At 61.1% G+C, this 16395-nt stretch overlaps 1 protein-coding gene across 2 annotated transcripts in view; it reads left to right on the forward strand.

Moving 5' to 3' along the window:
• AP1B1 (adaptor related protein complex 1 subunit beta 1) overlaps positions 1-13225 on the forward strand; it is a 35351-nt gene extending 22126 nt beyond the window's left edge. The window contains exons 10-22 of one of the 2 annotated variants that reach the window (XM_084867534.1): positions 664-779; positions 1084-1249; positions 3176-3274; positions 3620-3879; positions 4146-4347; positions 5141-5161; positions 5757-5900; positions 7372-7517; positions 8722-8851; positions 9110-9194; positions 9799-9885; positions 10175-10329; positions 12238-13225. In XM_084867534.1, coding sequence (XP_084723660.1) covers positions 664-779; positions 1084-1249; positions 3176-3274; positions 3620-3879; positions 4146-4347; positions 5141-5161; positions 5757-5900; positions 7372-7517; positions 8722-8851; positions 9110-9194; positions 9799-9885; positions 10175-10329; positions 12238-12312 — 1686 coding nt within the window. In that variant the 3' untranslated portion in view covers positions 12313-13225. The remainder of the gene's footprint in view (positions 1-663; positions 780-1083; positions 1250-3175; positions 3275-3619; positions 3880-4145; positions 4348-5140; positions 5162-5756; positions 5901-7371; positions 7518-8721; positions 8852-9109; positions 9195-9798; positions 9886-10174; positions 10330-12237) is intronic. The other variant, XM_084867535.1, reaches the window with a different exon arrangement.
• The last annotated feature ends 3170 nt before the right edge of the window (positions 13226-16395 follow it).

Genomic DNA, 16395 nt, shown 5'->3' on the forward strand with positions numbered 1-16395 from the left:
TGGGATGGCCCTGGTAGACTTAACTGTCACCTCATGGCGCTCTGGGCCTGGGGCTGTGCCTGTCAAAGGTTCTGGCAAGGGCCATGATTCAGCCCCCCGTGTGCCCCTTTCTCCACCTCCCAAGGGCTCTGCAGACGCCCGTGTCCTGGCGTTTCATCCACCCATTCTCTGCCTGAGGAGATGCTCCTTCACCACTGAGCTGACTCCTTAAATGGGTCCACTGGGGAATAGGGGATCCCAGGACAGCTGGTCACCCCAGGCCCTTACAGCATTTTCCCATTGGCACTGTGACGCCTCCTGAGAAAACTCTCACGGGGGCATTAGCACAGCATGCTGGAATGGGGTCGGGGGCGGGGGGACGGGGTGTCTACACAGAGCTTTTCTAGGCGTTTTTGGTCGCAGGAGACCGTCTGGGGAAAGGAGCAGAGTGAGGTTAGGTGAGGTCAGGCTGGCGCATGCTCACTCTGCCCTCAGGGCTTGCCTGGAGGAGCTCCCAGGACTCTCCCACTCTCAGAAGCTCCACTGGCCTCCGGCTCAGTCTAATTCTACCCCCTATGCCCTGCGTCCCGAAGCATCTCTGTCCTGTGCTCGCGCTGTGACAGGAAACTCACACTATTGGGAATGGGTGCAGGGGCCTCACCCACACTCCCCTCTTCCCACCAGCAATCTGCGGAGCGCTGCGTGAGCACGCTGCTCGACCTCATCCAGACCAAGGTGAACTACGTGGTCCAGGAAGCCATCGTGGTCATCAAGGACATCTTCCGCAAGTACCCCAACAAGTGCGTGCCTGCCCCTCCCAGGGGCTGCGGCTCTGGGGGAAGGAAAGCAGGAGGGGCCCTCCCCCCCTCCTCACCCTGGGCCACAGACCGCATTCTCAAAAGGAACCCACCCTTGGTTTTTCCTTATTTCTCCTCTGCTGCCCCTTCTCCGCTCCCCAGACCCAAATAAGAACGAAAATGTAGCAGAGGAAGCTCACATCCCTCTCGGGGCCTTGGGGGGCATCTGCTTGTCTCTCTTGGCCCCTGCCGGGCCTCCCCTGCGCCGCCCGGGCCGCCTCAGTGCTGACTGCGTGCCGGTCTGCAGGTACGAGAGCGTGATCGCCACCCTGTGCGAGAACCTGGACTCCCTGGATGAGCCGGAGGCGCGGGCCGCCATGATCTGGATCGTGGGCGAGTACGCCGAGCGGATCGACAACGCGGACGAGCTGCTGGAGAGCTTCCTCGAGGGCTTCCACGACGAGAGCACCCAGGTGAGCCTCCGCAGCCAGCTCAAGCCGGGCCGTGGTCCTGCCTGGCAGTGCACCGCTGCCGTCCATGCTGCTCTGAAACCCTCCCCTCCGCCTGCTGGCCTCAGGACCCTGCCCCCGCCCCTGCTAATGCTGCATTGATGGCGTGGACACACAGGTAAGTGCTGGGGGGTGACAGGCGTGGCCCCCTTCCTCCCACACGCTCGTACCTAAGGGAGGGACGTGCGAGAATGGTCTGTGATGGTGTCACCGAAAGCAGGCAAAGTGGTTCCTATTTCTGTTTGGATGGTTAGTACATTGATTTGGTTCAAAATTGAAAAGGTATAAAAGAATATTTATAGTGGAAATTCTCTTTCCTGCCACTTTCCTGGCCTCCAGTTCTCCTGGAGATCACTAATGCTATTTATTGGTTTCCTGGGGATACTTTGAGAGGGAGGTTAGGAATATATCAGCAGGTATACACATACTGCTATACATGTAAACACATAAGTATACACACACCTCTATACATGTAAACACATTAGTATACAACCAGTTATTACTCTTTGTGGTTCTTATGGTCTATAAAGTCACCCCAAACATTGAATTAGCAAGTACTAAACCATAGCTATCAGGAGAAACATAAAGCTGCTTAGCAAACAGTAGCTGTGTGGTGGTGGTGTTTTAATTTAACTGGCCTGCTTTCTTTGTCTCCTGGGTTCACAATATAGTTCAAAGCTTTTATAAGAATACTTGTTTCGTATTCTGCAGTTTGGGAATGTATATTAAATTAATTTGTATTTTAGAGAGAGAGGGGAAGGGAGAGGGAGAGAGAGGGAAACATCGATGTGAGAGGGAAATATTAATCGGTTCCTCCAGCACGCACCCTGACCTTTTGATGCACAGAATGACGTTCAACCAACTGAGCCACACCAGCCAGGGCGGGAACTTATTTTAGATTGTCTATTTGAGCTCCTTGCCCTAGGCTCAGCTTACCACCGTGGGTGGTACGTGATCCCAGCTTACGTCTGGCCCCTATCTGGATGGCGTCAGTGCAGGAGGGCTGCGGGTAGGGGCTGGGAGGAGCTGGACTTGAGCCAGAGCTCCCAGGCAGCACAGCACACCAGGCAGTGAGGAACGCTGCCCAGGCTGGGAGAACGTGAGAGAGTCCCTGTGCGGTGGCCCTGCTGATGATGATGATGATGACAGTCATGGTGTCTTGAACAGAATACACAATAGGTTCTTTCCATTTGTTGTCATATTGACTCTTCCGTTAACCCTATGAGCTATTATGCCCATTTTATAGATGAGGAAACACACTCAGAGAAGTGAAATGACTTGTCCAGGGTCACCCAGCTGGGAAGTGAGGTGGCAATCTAACTCTTCCTCCAAGGCAGCTGCTGACTTCAGAGCTCACAAGAACCCCCCCCCCCCCACACACACACACACACACACACACCTCTCCCTCACTGACAGGGTGAATGGCTCTGGCTGCACCGCCCCGCCAAGGGTTAGAGCCAGGGCTGGAAGCCAGGCCCTGGGCCGCCTCCTGCTTTGAAAACAGCCAGCCCACTGCTCCTCTGCCATTGACCCACGTGCTTACTGACAGACGGTTCCAGCTACACATGTTGCCTTTTTAAACTGCGAGCTCCTTGAGGCACCGAGGCCTGGAGGTCTGATGGGTTTCGGGACCCTCAGGCAGGGCAGCACCCCCTGGCCTGGCTGGGGTTGCCAAACAGTACAGAGGCCGCTGCTTCCTGCGCGGTCTCAGTACTCAGCACTGCCAGCACCCTCTGCTGACCTCCCTGTGTTCTACAGCCACCCCAAACCTCGGAAAGCTGGTCTCCGCTTCCGGGGCCTTCAGCACCCTTTCCTCTTCCAGGCCCTCTCTTGGTTCCTTACTGTCCCACCCAAAGCCCTCTTTCTCCTGGTCCTGTCTGTCTCCCGCAGGTCCAGCTGCAGCTGCTGACCGCCATAGTGAAACTCTTCCTGAAAAAGCCAACGGAGACCCAGGAGCTGGTGCAGCAGGTGCTCAGCTTGGCCACTCAGGTGGGTGCCCGCCTCCCTGCTTCGGTCCAAGCAGCCAGACCTGGGTGGCCCTGCCCCTAAGACTGGCCCCGCTGTGGGTTAGACTCAGTCACTGACAAATCAGATGGAACGGAGCCAGGTGGTGAAGTTGAGAGACTGTGAGTGAGAAGAGAGGGAAGTCATGAGAACCAGAGGGTTTATAGGCAGGCAGGGGGGTCAGACTGCCGTGAAGGGGAATGGGAGATGGAGATAGTGGGCAGGAGTGGGAAGTGGGAGGCAGGGTGCTGGGCCTGTCCATTTAAACTTCCCCTTCCCCTCACCCGGCTGCCCAGCTCTGAGTTTCACGAGCGTCCCCTCACCTCCCAGGACTCAGACAACCCCGACCTGCGGGACCGAGGCTACATCTACTGGCGCCTGCTGTCCACGGACCCGGTGGCTGCCAAGGAGGTGGTGCTGGCCGAGAAGCCGCTCATCTCCGAGGAGACGGACCTCATCGAGCCCACCCTGCTGGACGAGCTCATCTGCCACATCGGCACGCTGGCCTCCGTCTACCACAAGCCGCCCAGCGCCTTCGTGGAGGGCGGCCGGGGCGTGGTGCACAAGAGCCTGCCGCCCCGCACCGCCTCGTGAGTGGAGGGGCCGGCGGCCGGGCGGAGCCTCCCCCGGTTGTCAGTCCAGTGGAGTGGTGGAATGCCACTCGTCCCCGTGAAGCTGCATCTCTCGGACCAGGCATGGGCATGGGAGGAAGAGGAGGCATGAAGACAGCCCCTGAGGGACACTGAGGAGAACCAGGGCCTGTCCTGGGGGAGGATCCCGGAGACCGGGGACTCTGACCGGCCTGAGACGGTCTGCCCCCAGCCCTTCTGATCCTCTCCCTCCTGTGTCCCCGAAGGAACGAGAGCACAGAGAGCCCTGAGACCGCCCCCGCTGGAGCGCCCTCTGGTGAGCAGCCGGATGTCATTCCCTCCCAGGGGGACCTGCTGGGTGACCTCCTCAACCTGGACCTCGGCCCTCCAGTGAGCGGCCCCCCCCTGGCCACCTCCTCGGTGCAGATGGGAGCCGTGGACCTTCTCGGTGGTGGCCTTGACAGCCTGGTATGTCCTGGGAACCCCTCTCGATGCCATTGGTAATGATCTTCAGAGGAGCAATCATTGAACTCCCTGGGTGCCAGGCACCGCTGCCCACGAAGGTGATCGTGTAGCTCCCTACGTATAGGTGAGGAAACTGAGGCTCAAAGAGGTCAAAGGCTTTCCCTCCGAGAGAGCATGGCTGCTAAATGGCAGGCACAGGACTTGGCCCCTTGTCCTGCCGCTGAGCCCCGAGAGACCTGGGGCAGGTAGGCCAGTCCTAGTCCCTCCCCCCGAGTCTGACTCCACAGGCACCCTGGCCCTGTAAGGCTGCAGAAGCCAGATCCGTGTCCATGTACCCCCAAACCCTGCTCAGCTGGGGCAGCAGCCCAGCGGGCCTGAGAGAGGCCCGTTAGAAGTCAGGGACAGTTTTCCTTCCCTGCAGGAAGGTGGAGTGAGACTGGCCCAGGTATCTCCCTGGAACTTCTTCAGGGTAGAGACAGGTAGAGCGGGCAGCGGAACCTGTGTCACTTAGTCATGCCAGCTCAGATCCCGAGGCTGCGGCACAGGGAGTGGGAGGGAGGGTAAGACCAGGGGCAGTGCTCACCGTAGAAACGGTCTGGGCCCTCCTAGTCCCGGCACAGCCTTGCACCAGACTCATCGTGGATGGGGCAGCAGTAACTAATCTTTTCTCTCTTTCCTTCTTCCTACCCCTCTGTCCTCCCCCGGCCCCTCCCCCTTGTCTCTCTGTGTGTCTTCCCTCCTGGCTTCTCTCTGCATGTGGCTGCCTGTCTCTTCACCCTCCTGCTTCTGCTTGGAGATGGGGGATGAGCCTGAAGGGGTACGGTTCAACCCTGCGTCACCAAGCCTTCGTCCCCGCTCCTCCTGAGCACGCTGCCTCACGTCCCAGGGGGCAGATGGTGTCAGAGCAGGCCCTCCCTGCTGAGCCCTGGTCTGTCCAGCATCCTGGCAGCCTCTGTGCTGGCAGTCCCGCTGCCACTGGGCCCCGAAGCCCATGAGTTCCTCATCCCGTCCTCACTGCCCAGTGACCAATGTGCCTGGTCATCCTGAGGCTCGCTGGCCCTCTGTCCCCGCGGGCCCTCTGATACCGTGGAGGGCACACTCCCGTCTCCTCAGCACAGCCCTCTCACGGCAGTGCCTCCGGGCCCCTTTATCGGTGGGCTGAGGTTAGCTTACAAGTGTCCCCCGCTTTCCTAGAGGCCCCCCTAAGGCTTGAGATTTGCAGGGCACAGGCCCTCTTCTGCACCCTCCTCACTCTTGTTTCTGCAACTTAAGAGTTGATGTCACAGAAGCCTGTGGGACCCCTTCTGCCCGCCCACCCTATTTCCTAAAGAGCCAGGTGGCTACACTCATCCCAGGCCCCTGGGGACCCTGCCTCCGGCGCCTGCCACTGACCCCTTCTCTTCCCTTTCCAGATGGGGGCCCCCAACTTCGCGACACCTCCAGCAGCGACAGTACCAGCTAACCTCGGCGCACCCATGGGCAGTGGCCTGAGTGACCTCTTTGACCTGACCAGTGGCGTGGGCGCCCTGTCAGGATCCTATGTGGCCCCCAAAGCAGTGAGTACCACGCCTGCTGTGCGGGCTCCTTAAACGGCTCATTCCACGGGATCTGCTCAGGCCAGCGGGCGGGCCCCAGGAGCCGCGGTTTGCCAGCACGGTGCCCAGGGCAGCTGGGGCTGTGGGAGCGCAGGGACGAGGTGCTGAGTCAGGCATGGGGGTGGCCGGGAAAGGCATCCCAGAGCGAAGCTGGCGCTCACGCCTGCCGATCGAGTCCGAGTTAGCCAGGCAGCGTGGGCAGAGGGCCCCCGCCTGCGCAAGGCCTGGAGGTGAGGAAGAGCCGGCATCTTCCAGGGAACCAGCTTCTCAGTGCGGTCCGGCCCGGCGCCTCTCGTTGATAATAGACATTTTTTCAAAATATATTTTATTGATTTTTTTACAGAGAGGAAGGGAGAGAGATAGAGAGCTAGAAACATCAGTAGAGAGAGAAACATTAACCAGCTGCCTCCTGCACACCCCCTACCGGGGATGTGTCCGCAACCAAGGTACATGCCCCCGACCGGAATCGAACCCGGGACCTTTCAGTCCGCAGGCCGATGCTCTATCCACTGAGCCAAACCGGTTTTGGCAATAATAGACATTTTATAATGCCCCCTTCCTCTCCTATCCTTAAATGAGATCTGTGGACTGTGCACCTACCTACACCTGTAATTTTAAAAATAATCAATAAGCCCAGGTTGAGCGTCAACCCATGAACCAAGAGGTCCCTGGCATAGGGTCAGGGTGGCTGAAGGCCACTGCTAAGTGGCTCTAGAGAGTCGGCAATAGCGATGATGGGATGTTCGCTCACAGGACATGTTGACGGGAGGCTGTCCGGAGGGCCTGAGCCTTTGCCCTTGCGGAGCCATCTGAGTGAGAATGACGGCCTGAGAGGCACTTGCCTGTCTACGGGGTGACACCGGCCAATGGGCAGGGCTTTGCTTCAAGCTCTTTGCTCAGCAGACGCTCCCTGAATGCCACTGGGGAAGGAGCCAGTGGACGGGCTTCTCTGGAGAGGCGGTTCCTAAGTTGGGCCGGGATGACAAGGGCAGCCAAACAGCAGGGGCCTGCCAGCCAGGGGCCCTTAGGGACTGTCCCCAGACCAGTTTCTGCAACTGAAGGCCAGGCCTGCTTCTGGAGAGGACAGGCTGTGACGGCCAGGGAGGCCCTCGGCCCTGGCGGAGACCCAGGGTGGCCTTGGGCTCCGGGCCTCCGTTCTCCTTGGCTCCTTGTAGGCTGTCCTCCCTCCTTCCTGAGTGTTCCTCCTTTGCCGCTGAGTATCTGGGTCAGCCTTGGTGCACTGCCCTACCCCGCGCTGCCCCAGTGGTGGTGGCCTGGGTGCCATGCAGGAAGGTTCTCTGCTCGGTTACACATTGTCATCCCTGGCGGTAAAGGCAGGAGCACCTGCGGGGGAGAGAGGAGGACTCTCGGGGAGGCTGTGGAGCTTTGGGAAAATGGCAGACTGCAGCCCCTCCCCACCGCCTTCCTGCAGATCTGGCTCCCCGCCATGAAAGCCAAGGGGCTGGAGATCTTGGGCACCTTCACCCGCCAGGTGGGCTCCATCTCCATGGACCTGCAGCTGACCAACAAGGCCCTGCAGGTCATGACGGACTTCGCCATCCAGTTCAACCGCAACAGGTGCGCTCCCCGGCCAGCTCCGAGCGCCCCTGGGCGGAGCCGGGGGTCCTTTCTGCTGAAGGAGGTGTTCCTCACAGCCACACTCAGACCCAAGCTGTCTGACTCACCCCCAGGGACCGCTTCATGTGGACTTCAGAGCACTGGGCCAGGGGTGGGGTTTCTGCCCTTTGCCTGCCCTCCTCCCCGCCCACAGAGGTGCGTTACTGACAAGTCCCAGCTGCAGCCTTTGTCCCGCACGCACCCAACAGGAGCGAACTGCTCCAGCTCTCAGAGGGCGGATGGGAGTGGCGGCTGCTCCAGCTCCTCACCCCAGCAGGTCCCTGCGCCGGAGGGGGGTCCTCCTGTCTGGCACCAGAGGGTCTTCAGGCCGAGCTCTCGGGGAACTGAGCAGCCTCTGCTGATGATTCTTCTTCCTGAGCCGCTCCGGTGATGAGCAAACTGAGCCTCTAAGAAGTTGACTGAAGGGGCTGCTTCCTCAGGGAGAGCCTTCGGGCCGCGGGCCTGACCCTCTGTCAGACCAGGGAGGGCGGCAGCTGCCCCGCCACTTACCCTCACGTGACCCTGGAGGCCACAAAGACTCCAGGTCCCCAGGGGTGGTCCTGTGTGGTGAAAGCTTCCTAAGGTCTAAGCCCTGTGCCAAGGGCTTTCAAAGTATTGTCTCCCTGGGGCCACCTGACAGCCCAGGGGGTCCATGTCATTCCCCTCGGAGTCGGTAATGGCACCTGGGCTCAGCAGGTCACACAGCCGCTGTGGGGAGCTCCCGGAAAGCCTGGGGTGCTGGGCCAGCACCAGGGCTGTGTCTCCGGCAGGCCGATTGCCACTGTGGGCAGAGCCACTCACCCCGCAAGCCTGCCCCTCCCTGGGTCTCTGTGTCCCGGAAGCTGGGAGACTGTATGCCTGTCGCTCTTTGTATGAGGCTGGGATTGGTATAACGCCACATGCTCAGTTCCCAGTGCCCAGTGTCTAGGCCAGAGGACAAAGAGGAGCAGAGATGGGCTCAGGCCTGCAGCTGGCCTGACACTCTGTCCTCCTGTCCGCCGGGCCATTGCGGGGTGGAGGGTGAGGGTCGGAAGTGTGTCTTTGGGCCTGGCGTGGGCCTGGGCCTGGCGTGAGGCTGGCTTGCGGGAGAGAATTCCTGCCTCCCGGTGCCCAGCCTGCGTGTCAGCACCGGCCCCCGCCGCCCGCGGGCCTTCTCTCTCCACAGCTTCGGCCTGGCCCCCGCCGCTCCCCTCCAGGTCCACGCGCCCCTCAGCCCCAACCAGACGGTGGAGCTCTCCCTGCCTCTCAGCACAGTGGGCTCCGTCATGAAGATGGAGCCTCTGAACAACCTGCAGGTGCGTCCGAGGACCGGCCCGCACCTCCGCCCGCGCACCCCCCGGGGTGGAGCCTGTGTGTGCGTGTGCATGCGTGTGTGTGTGTGTGTGTGTGTGTGTGTGTCTAGTCCTGCTCTGGGCCTGAGCAGAGGGGACAGAGGGTATGGCTCCCAGGGAAGCCTGTGAGGGGATCGGATCAGGTGTGGGCGCAGGCGTGGCCCTGCCTGGGCCTCCGAGGTGGGGCCAGGCCTCAGGGACCGACTCGGACCCTGTCCCCAGGTGGCTGTGAAGAACAACATCGACGTCTTCTACTTCAGCACCTTGTACCCGCTGCACATCCTCTTCGTGGAGGACGGGAAGATGGGTGAGTGTGCGGCCACCCGGGTGCCTGGGACAGATGGAGGGGTCTGCCCCAAGCAGCCTCTGTGGTCCCCGCTTCTCCGCGGAGCCTGCAGTGAGGGCACACTTCCCAGGGCCGCCAGGGTCTCGTCAGGCCAACTGCCCACCAGGGGGCGTGCCGCGCAGGAGCTGTCTCACTCCTGTTCTCTAGCTCTGCCCTTAGCCTGGCCTTTGGCCTCTGGACAGTTGTCCCCTGGGCCCTCGAGGCAGGGAGCCCAGGCCATGCCTCACACCCATGCCCATCTCTGTGCCCTGGCTGGAGCCCCTGAGCGACTCAGCCCCCCTCACGTCTCCGTCACCACAGAAGTCCTGTCACACAGGCTGACTAACGAGCGGGCTGCTCGGGCCAGAGCGGGAGGAGGCATGTGTGGGTGCCGGGGGGAGCTGAGGCCCAGAGGCGGGAAGCGGGGCCTGTTGGGAGCAGAGGGCGGCCAGCCCACAGGGCGGGTTTGCCCAGGAGGCAGGAGCTGCCGGCAGAGCCCTTGCCCTTCCTGTTCCAAAGCAGACGTTTCCTGCTCCGTGTGATTGCCCGGGGCCAGTTCCCAAGGTCCTACCTTTCCCCCCTCCAGATCGGCAGGTTTTCCTGGCCACGTGGAAGGACATTCCCAACGAGAACGAAGCCCAGTTCCAGATCAGAGACTGTCCCCTCAATGCAGGTAGGTCTCCTGAGCCCCCACACCCACCCCACTGCCCCTCCCCTGCCCCCAGTCCCTCTCCTGCACCCAGTCCCTCTCCTGCCCCCAGTCCATCCCCTGTCCCCAGTCCCTCCCCTGCCCCCAGTCCCTCCCCTGCACCCAGTCCCTCCCCCGCCCCCAGTCCCTCCCCTACCCCCAGTCCCTCCCCCGCCCCCAGTCCCTCCCCTACCCCCAGTCCCTCCCCTGCCCCCAGTCCCTCCCCTGCACCCCGTCCCTCCCCTGACTCTGACTGGGTGGCTTCTGACCGCAGAGGCAGTGAGCAGCAGGCTGCAGAGCAGCAACATCTTCACGGTGGCCAAGAGGACGGTGGAGGGGCAGGACATGCTCTACCAGTCCCTGAAGCTGACCAACGGCATCTGGGTGCTGGCGGAGCTGCGCATCCAGCCCGGCAACCCCAGCTTCACGGTGAGGCCCGCCCCCTGCCACCCGGGCCTCTGCCCACCCCCAGGCCCCGGGCCTCTGCCCCGGCCTCTGCCCACCCCCCAGGCCTCTGCCCCGGCCTCTGTCCATCCCCCAGGCCTCTGTCTGCCCCCCGGGCCTCTGCCCACCCCCCGGGCCTCTGCCCACCCCCGGGCCTCTGCCCACCCTCACCCCCCGGGCCTCTGTCCATCCCCCGGGCCTCTGTCCACCCCCCGGGCCTCTGCCCACCCCCAGGCCCCGGGCCTCTGTCCATCCCCCGGGCCTCTGCCCACCCCCAGGCCCCGGGCCTCTGTCCATCCCCCGGGCCTCTGCCCACCCCCAGGCCCCGGGCCTCTGTCCATCCCCCGGGCCTCTGCCCACCCCCAGGCCCCGGGCCTCTGTCCATCCCCCGGGCCTCTGCCCACCCCCAGGCCCCGGGCCTCTGTCCATCCCCCGGGCCTCTGCCCACCCCCAGGCCCCGGGCCTCTGTCCATCCCCCGGGCCTCTGCCCACCCCCAGGCCCGGGCAGCTCTGACGGAGGACACTGGTCCCGCTGGGCTGGAGTCCCTTTGAGGCTGGTGTGAGCGGGCATCAGAATTCTGTCCCTGCAGAGGGTCTTAGAAAGCCTCCAGCCCAGCCCGTCACGTTGCCCACAGAAGACGCGCTGGGTCTCGGGACAGTGAGTTGGACTAGACGGTTCTGTCACGTTGGGCCCTGGGCGGCGGCAGTGGCCTGCCTGCGGGCCCGCCGGCGAGGACGGGGATCCGAGCAGCTTGTCCCTCCCAGCCTCTGAGGCAGCCCCGTCAGGCGTGGCTCCATGCGGGGCGTGTTGTCCTGGACGCCGGGCTGCCGTCCAGGTCCCAGGGGGCACCGGCTTTGCTTCTCCCTGCACCCAAGTCTCCGGCAGGCCTGGCCCTGCAGACACTCTCCCAGGCCCCGCTGGCAGCCCCGGCTCTGTGGTTGGGTGGAGGCTGCGGCGGTGGCTTCGGTGATGGTGATTTCCGTCTCCCTGTGTTTGGTTGCTGCATGGCCACCTTCCCTGCCGGTGCCCGTGGTGCAGGACTTGGAGGTTAGCGATCGCTTTTCTCTCCCCCTTCCCCTCGTCCTCCCTGCCACACCTCGCACACCCGCCTCCTGGCTTGGCTCCAGCCGCTGCACCCCGGCTCTCCTGGCCTCATCCAGGCTGCGGGCAGGAGAGCTAGCTGCCCTCTGCTGACACCCCCCTGCTTCCCAACGGTGGCCCCCACTGAGGGGCTGGTACCCCACTTCTCAGCACACACAGTGCGTGCAGAGCCTTTCAGAGGAGACTGTGCCCCTTGGGGCCATGCTGCTGGTTTCTGGTGCCGCCTGCCCGCCCCTTCCTAACTGCACCTTCAGAGCAGCCGTTTTGGCAGGAGGGGTGGTGGCACTTGTCGCTCCTCGCCCTGTGCTCTCTGCTCCTATTGCAGTTAGAGCCGAGACCAAGTCTCGGGCTGCCTGCTTCCTGTGCAAGAAATCAGGAAGAACCCCAGTACCCACACCCCCCATCTCCCAGAGCGGGAGCCTGCCCCGCCCCATACCTCCTCCGGGCCCTCAGCCCCCATGGCTGTGGGAGCCAGGCAGCTCTGCAGGGTGGGGGCCGGGCTCCTCACAGCCTCCGGCTGCTGATTCACGCTGCTTGCCACAGGGCCGTGCGGCTGGCTGGCAGCAGGTGTGTGGGCTGAAGTATATTTGGTGCCTACCCGGCTGGCTGCGGCGGCCGCCCCCTCTCCTTCGCCACACAGCTGCCCAGCCACGCTGCTGCCACCGGCCACGTGTGCACACCACTTCCATCGGGCCCCGCCCTGTCTGTCCTCCCCACGTGTCCCCTCCCAGCCTAGTAGGTGCCAGCCCCAGAGAGGAGCCCTGAGTGATCGCGGCCTTCTCTCCCCGCAGCTGTCCCTGAAGTGCCGAGCGCCCGAGGTGTCCCAGCACGTGTACCAGGCCTACGAGACCATCCTCAAGAACTGAGGCCCGACCAGGGCCCCCCCAGCCTTCTGCCAGCCCATGGAGGAGCCCTGTGGGGTGACCGTCCCTCCTCCCGGGAGGGGCCTGGCAAGGCTCCTAGCCACCCACAGGGCTTCCTGGTCCTGACTGCAGGGCCCGCCTGGGTCCTCAGGGCAGGGTGGCACCCTCCTGGAGTGAAATCTCAGTTTCTCCCAGGCTTGGAGGACCCCTCTTCCATGGCTGCTGACATTTAGGGTCAGTGAGGAGGAGACCAAAGGAGACAGAGCCAGAGCAGTCACCGAGGCTGAACAGTGAGACCAGAGTTCTCGTCTTTTCCTGGGGCCCGAGGGCAAGTGCGAAGTTTCCTTCTCAGGCTCCCAGCCCGGAAGCCCTGCCCTCCGCCTCTCCTGGGCTGGTGTTAGTGACCCTCCCCCCTGCCCGGGCCCTGCCAGGCTGTCCTGGCGTGCGTGAAGGGTCCCCTTGGTACCAGGAGAGCTGCTTTGTCAATCGGGATCCCAGGATCTGCACCTGCCCCTCCCCTCCTAACCTCTCTCCCTGCGTCCATCCAGCTGAGGCCCAGCAGTCATGCCTGTCGGCCACAGCCTCTCAGGAGCTGACCAGCATGAGGAGGCCGGGCAGCAGCTCCAGAGCCCTGCCCAGGCCCTGCCCCCTTGGCGGTTGCACACACCCCTCCCCCCCACTCCTCCCTCTCTGCCCTGAGGGCGGTCACTGCCCGTGTACATTCCTGTGTCCCCCGGGCTCCCAGAGCCGAGCGAGGGGCTGAGGGATGGGGAACACAGGCAGCGGGGCGCCTCCTGTGCAGGGTTTCTCCTTGGTGTCTGCTCCCTCCTCCCGGCCTCCCCGGTGTCCGTGTGTCTGACGGAGCATTAGTTTTCCTGTTACTGCTGTTTAATAATAAAGAGTCTGCTTTTGGCAATCACGGACACGTCTTTCCCTTTGCCCCCAATGTCAGCACGGAAAGCTGCCTCCACATGGTTGAGGATGATTTTCTGAGCCCCGCAGTAACGATATATAATATATATAAATAGAGACTATATATTGTATGTTTACTCTTATTTTCAAAAAGAGAAAGTGAATAAAAATGATGACATCAAAGCATGTCCCTGGCCAGTGTGTCAGGTCCTACCTGAGGCCCCTTCCACTGGGGTGTGGGTCCCCTGGGGTCCAGGGTCAGGCGCTGAGCTCTGTGCCCAGCTCTCCCCGGGCACTCAGGACTGTCCCTCCCCCTGTCCTTAAACACTGGCTGCTGGTCCTGCTGGGCCCTGGCACCGCTCACACCCTTCATTTCAACTCGCCGAGCAGGCGCCGGCTGGCCACGGGGGCGGACATGGCTTGGTTTCCCGGCGCTCCCTGCCGTCGGGGTTCCTGGGAGTGGCTGCACCAGCCTGCCTGGGCACGCGGTCCCACCTCGCAGTGCAGCTGGCTGAGTGTAGGAACTGAGCCGACAGCTGCCTGGCTGCTACCAGGGATGCTCCTGTGGCCCCGGGCCTGGCACTGGCCAGCTTTCAGGGGAGGACCGCCAGGCCCAGGCAGGGCTTCCATGGCAGAGCTGCCCGGGGTTCTCGGGGCCTCGTAGCTGGGAGGCATTCAGCCTGCTTTCCAGGGAGAAGCAGTTGGGTCCCTCGCCTGTTCCAGCCCCAGCCTCTTCCTGCACCCTGCCCACCTCTGACACATGCTGCCTTCCCAGGGGCACCTGGCCCTCACCGCCCCACCTCTGACCCCTGGGTATTGTCACGCTGTCCTAGAGACCCAGAGCCTAGGCCCTTGACTGCACAACCCTAACTTCACTTCACCTGCAAGTCCCCAGGCTCCCAAGGCCCTGGGTACATGGCTGGAGTCCCCTCTGGCTGCGGGCGAGGGCAGGTTGTGAGTCCTGGGGAGAGACTTACCCTGCCTGCCCGTGACCTGCTGCTCCTGCTGCTCTGAGGGCCCAGCTTCCACCCAAACACATTCTGTTCGCCCCGCCCCAGGCGGAGGGCGAGAGAGCTGGAGTGTAGGGTGGCTGTGCTCAGTGGGGGACGATTGGTAACGAGGCCCAGGGTGAGGAGGGGAGCTGGTGAGAGGCTGGCCGGGTTGGACAGAGGGCCTTGGGCTGCCACCGGACATCGTGAATTTCCTTCCTAACTCCAGTGTGGCCGGGCCTCGGGCTGCTGTGGGCAGGACCTTACCAGGTCTGTGCCCTCTCCCACCCACACGGTGCCCGGCATTTTTCTATGCGGTTCTTGGTCCTTTTCCTCCTGCTTTGTCATTCCTCCCCGTTCTGTTACTGCTTTTTACTTTTCCTTGCCGGAATTGTTTCTTATGTAATCTTTTGATTTCTTCTTTCTATACGTACCTGATCTTCGTTTTTGCATTTTGATCCTATTCCATCCGGGCTTTATGTTAGGGACGAGGTAGGGATCCAACTTCCTCTTTCCCCAGATGGTTACCCAGTCGTCTTCACACCAGTTACTGAATAATTCATCTTACCCCACAGATCCGAAATGCCATTTTATCATACACTCCATTTCCACATCCGAGTGTTTTTGTGGCTTCTGCTCTGTACCGTTGCATTTTTTATTTATTTTTATTTTTTTTCTGGTTAATCCTCACCCAAGGACATTTTTTCCATTGATTTTTAGAGAGAGTGAAAAAGGGGAAGGGGAGGGAAAGAAAAACATCCATGTGAGAGAGAACACACATCAGTCAGTATCCCCCACACATGCCTCGCCCGAGGCCAGGACTGAACCTACAAACCCCAGGTCTGTGCCTTTGACTGGGGACCCCTTTGGTCCTTAATCATTTCAAGGAGCACTGGTCAGGTATTTCGTAGACGATCAATCCCTCTCCGTTGGGCTTGTCTGATGTTTCTCTCAGGGTGAGACTGGTATGCGGAGTCTTTAAGATTAAAGTGGTAGCCTCACACCGCCCCGTTGGCCTGGGTCACGTGGCTAAGGTGGTGTTTGCAGCTTCTTCCCCGTCTGTGCTCTGCTCTTCGGGAGCCAGTCGCTGAGTGCAGCCTACACTCCGGAGGAGCGCAGGCGGGGGCAGGGCGCGCTGCAGAAGCCATTCGGAATGCTTCTGTAAGGAGATGTGTTTCTGCACCGCCCTTCCTTCTTACATCGATTCTGTTCCTTTGGAGGCACGCATATCCAGTTTATATTGTAATTTGGGATTAGTCCAGAACCACTTTGTGTTGTTGCTTGAACTGCTCCAGCTTTGGCCATGGGGCTCTTCCGGGTGAACTGTGCCCTTGGATGTGCCACCATGATTTTGTTCCTTCTGCAGCACCCACCAGATGCTCCAGGCTCATCCTGCATTTGTCCTGCCCCCGCCCTAGAGTCAGCCCTCTCTCCAAGGAGTCGGGTTTGTGTATTAGTGAGTGCCGTTAGAAACCAAGATCTGGCCCTCGCCGGTTTGGCTCAGTGGATAGGGTGTTGGCCTACGGACCGGAGTGTCCCGGGTTTGATTCCGGTCAAGGGCACATATCTTGGTTGCAGGCTCCTTCCTGGTCAGGGCTCATGCAGGAGGCAATCGATCCATGTGTTTCTCTCACATCGATGTTTCTCTCACATCGATGTTTCTCTCTGTCTCTCCCTCTCCCTCCCACTCCCTGTAAAAAATCAATGGGAAAATATCCTCAGATGAGGATTAACAAACAACAACAAAATCTGGGTGCCTGGCGTGGTTGTGCTCCTGGGGTGGCACCGCTGGGCGGCCAGGAGATGTCTGTGTGTATCCTTACCCAAGTCTCCACTGTGTGTTGTGACTACCCTGTTTCCCCGGAAATAAGACAGTGTCTTAATTTTTTCTCCCAAAGTTGCGCTAGGTCTTATTTACAGGGGATGTCTTATCTTTCCATGTGCTAGGTCTTATTTTCGGAGGATGTCTTATTTTCGGGCGATGTCTTATTTTCAGGGAAGCACGGTAGTAATTATTTTTATATAAAGAGGAAGCTGATTTATGTGTACAAATTCTGCCCCCTCCAGCCTTCCTAAATGGTCTTGTTTTTCTCTTTGTATCATCTCATGTCATCCCACCACAATTCTATGAAGTTAAGACCATTATTGTCCCCTTTACAGAGAAGGAAACTGAGGCTTGGAGAGT

This window comes from Pipistrellus hanaki (assembly GCF_964339955.1).
Source record: "Pipistrellus hanaki genome assembly, chromosome: 19".
Taxonomy (NCBI): domain Eukaryota; kingdom Metazoa; phylum Chordata; class Mammalia; order Chiroptera; family Vespertilionidae; genus Pipistrellus; species Pipistrellus hanaki.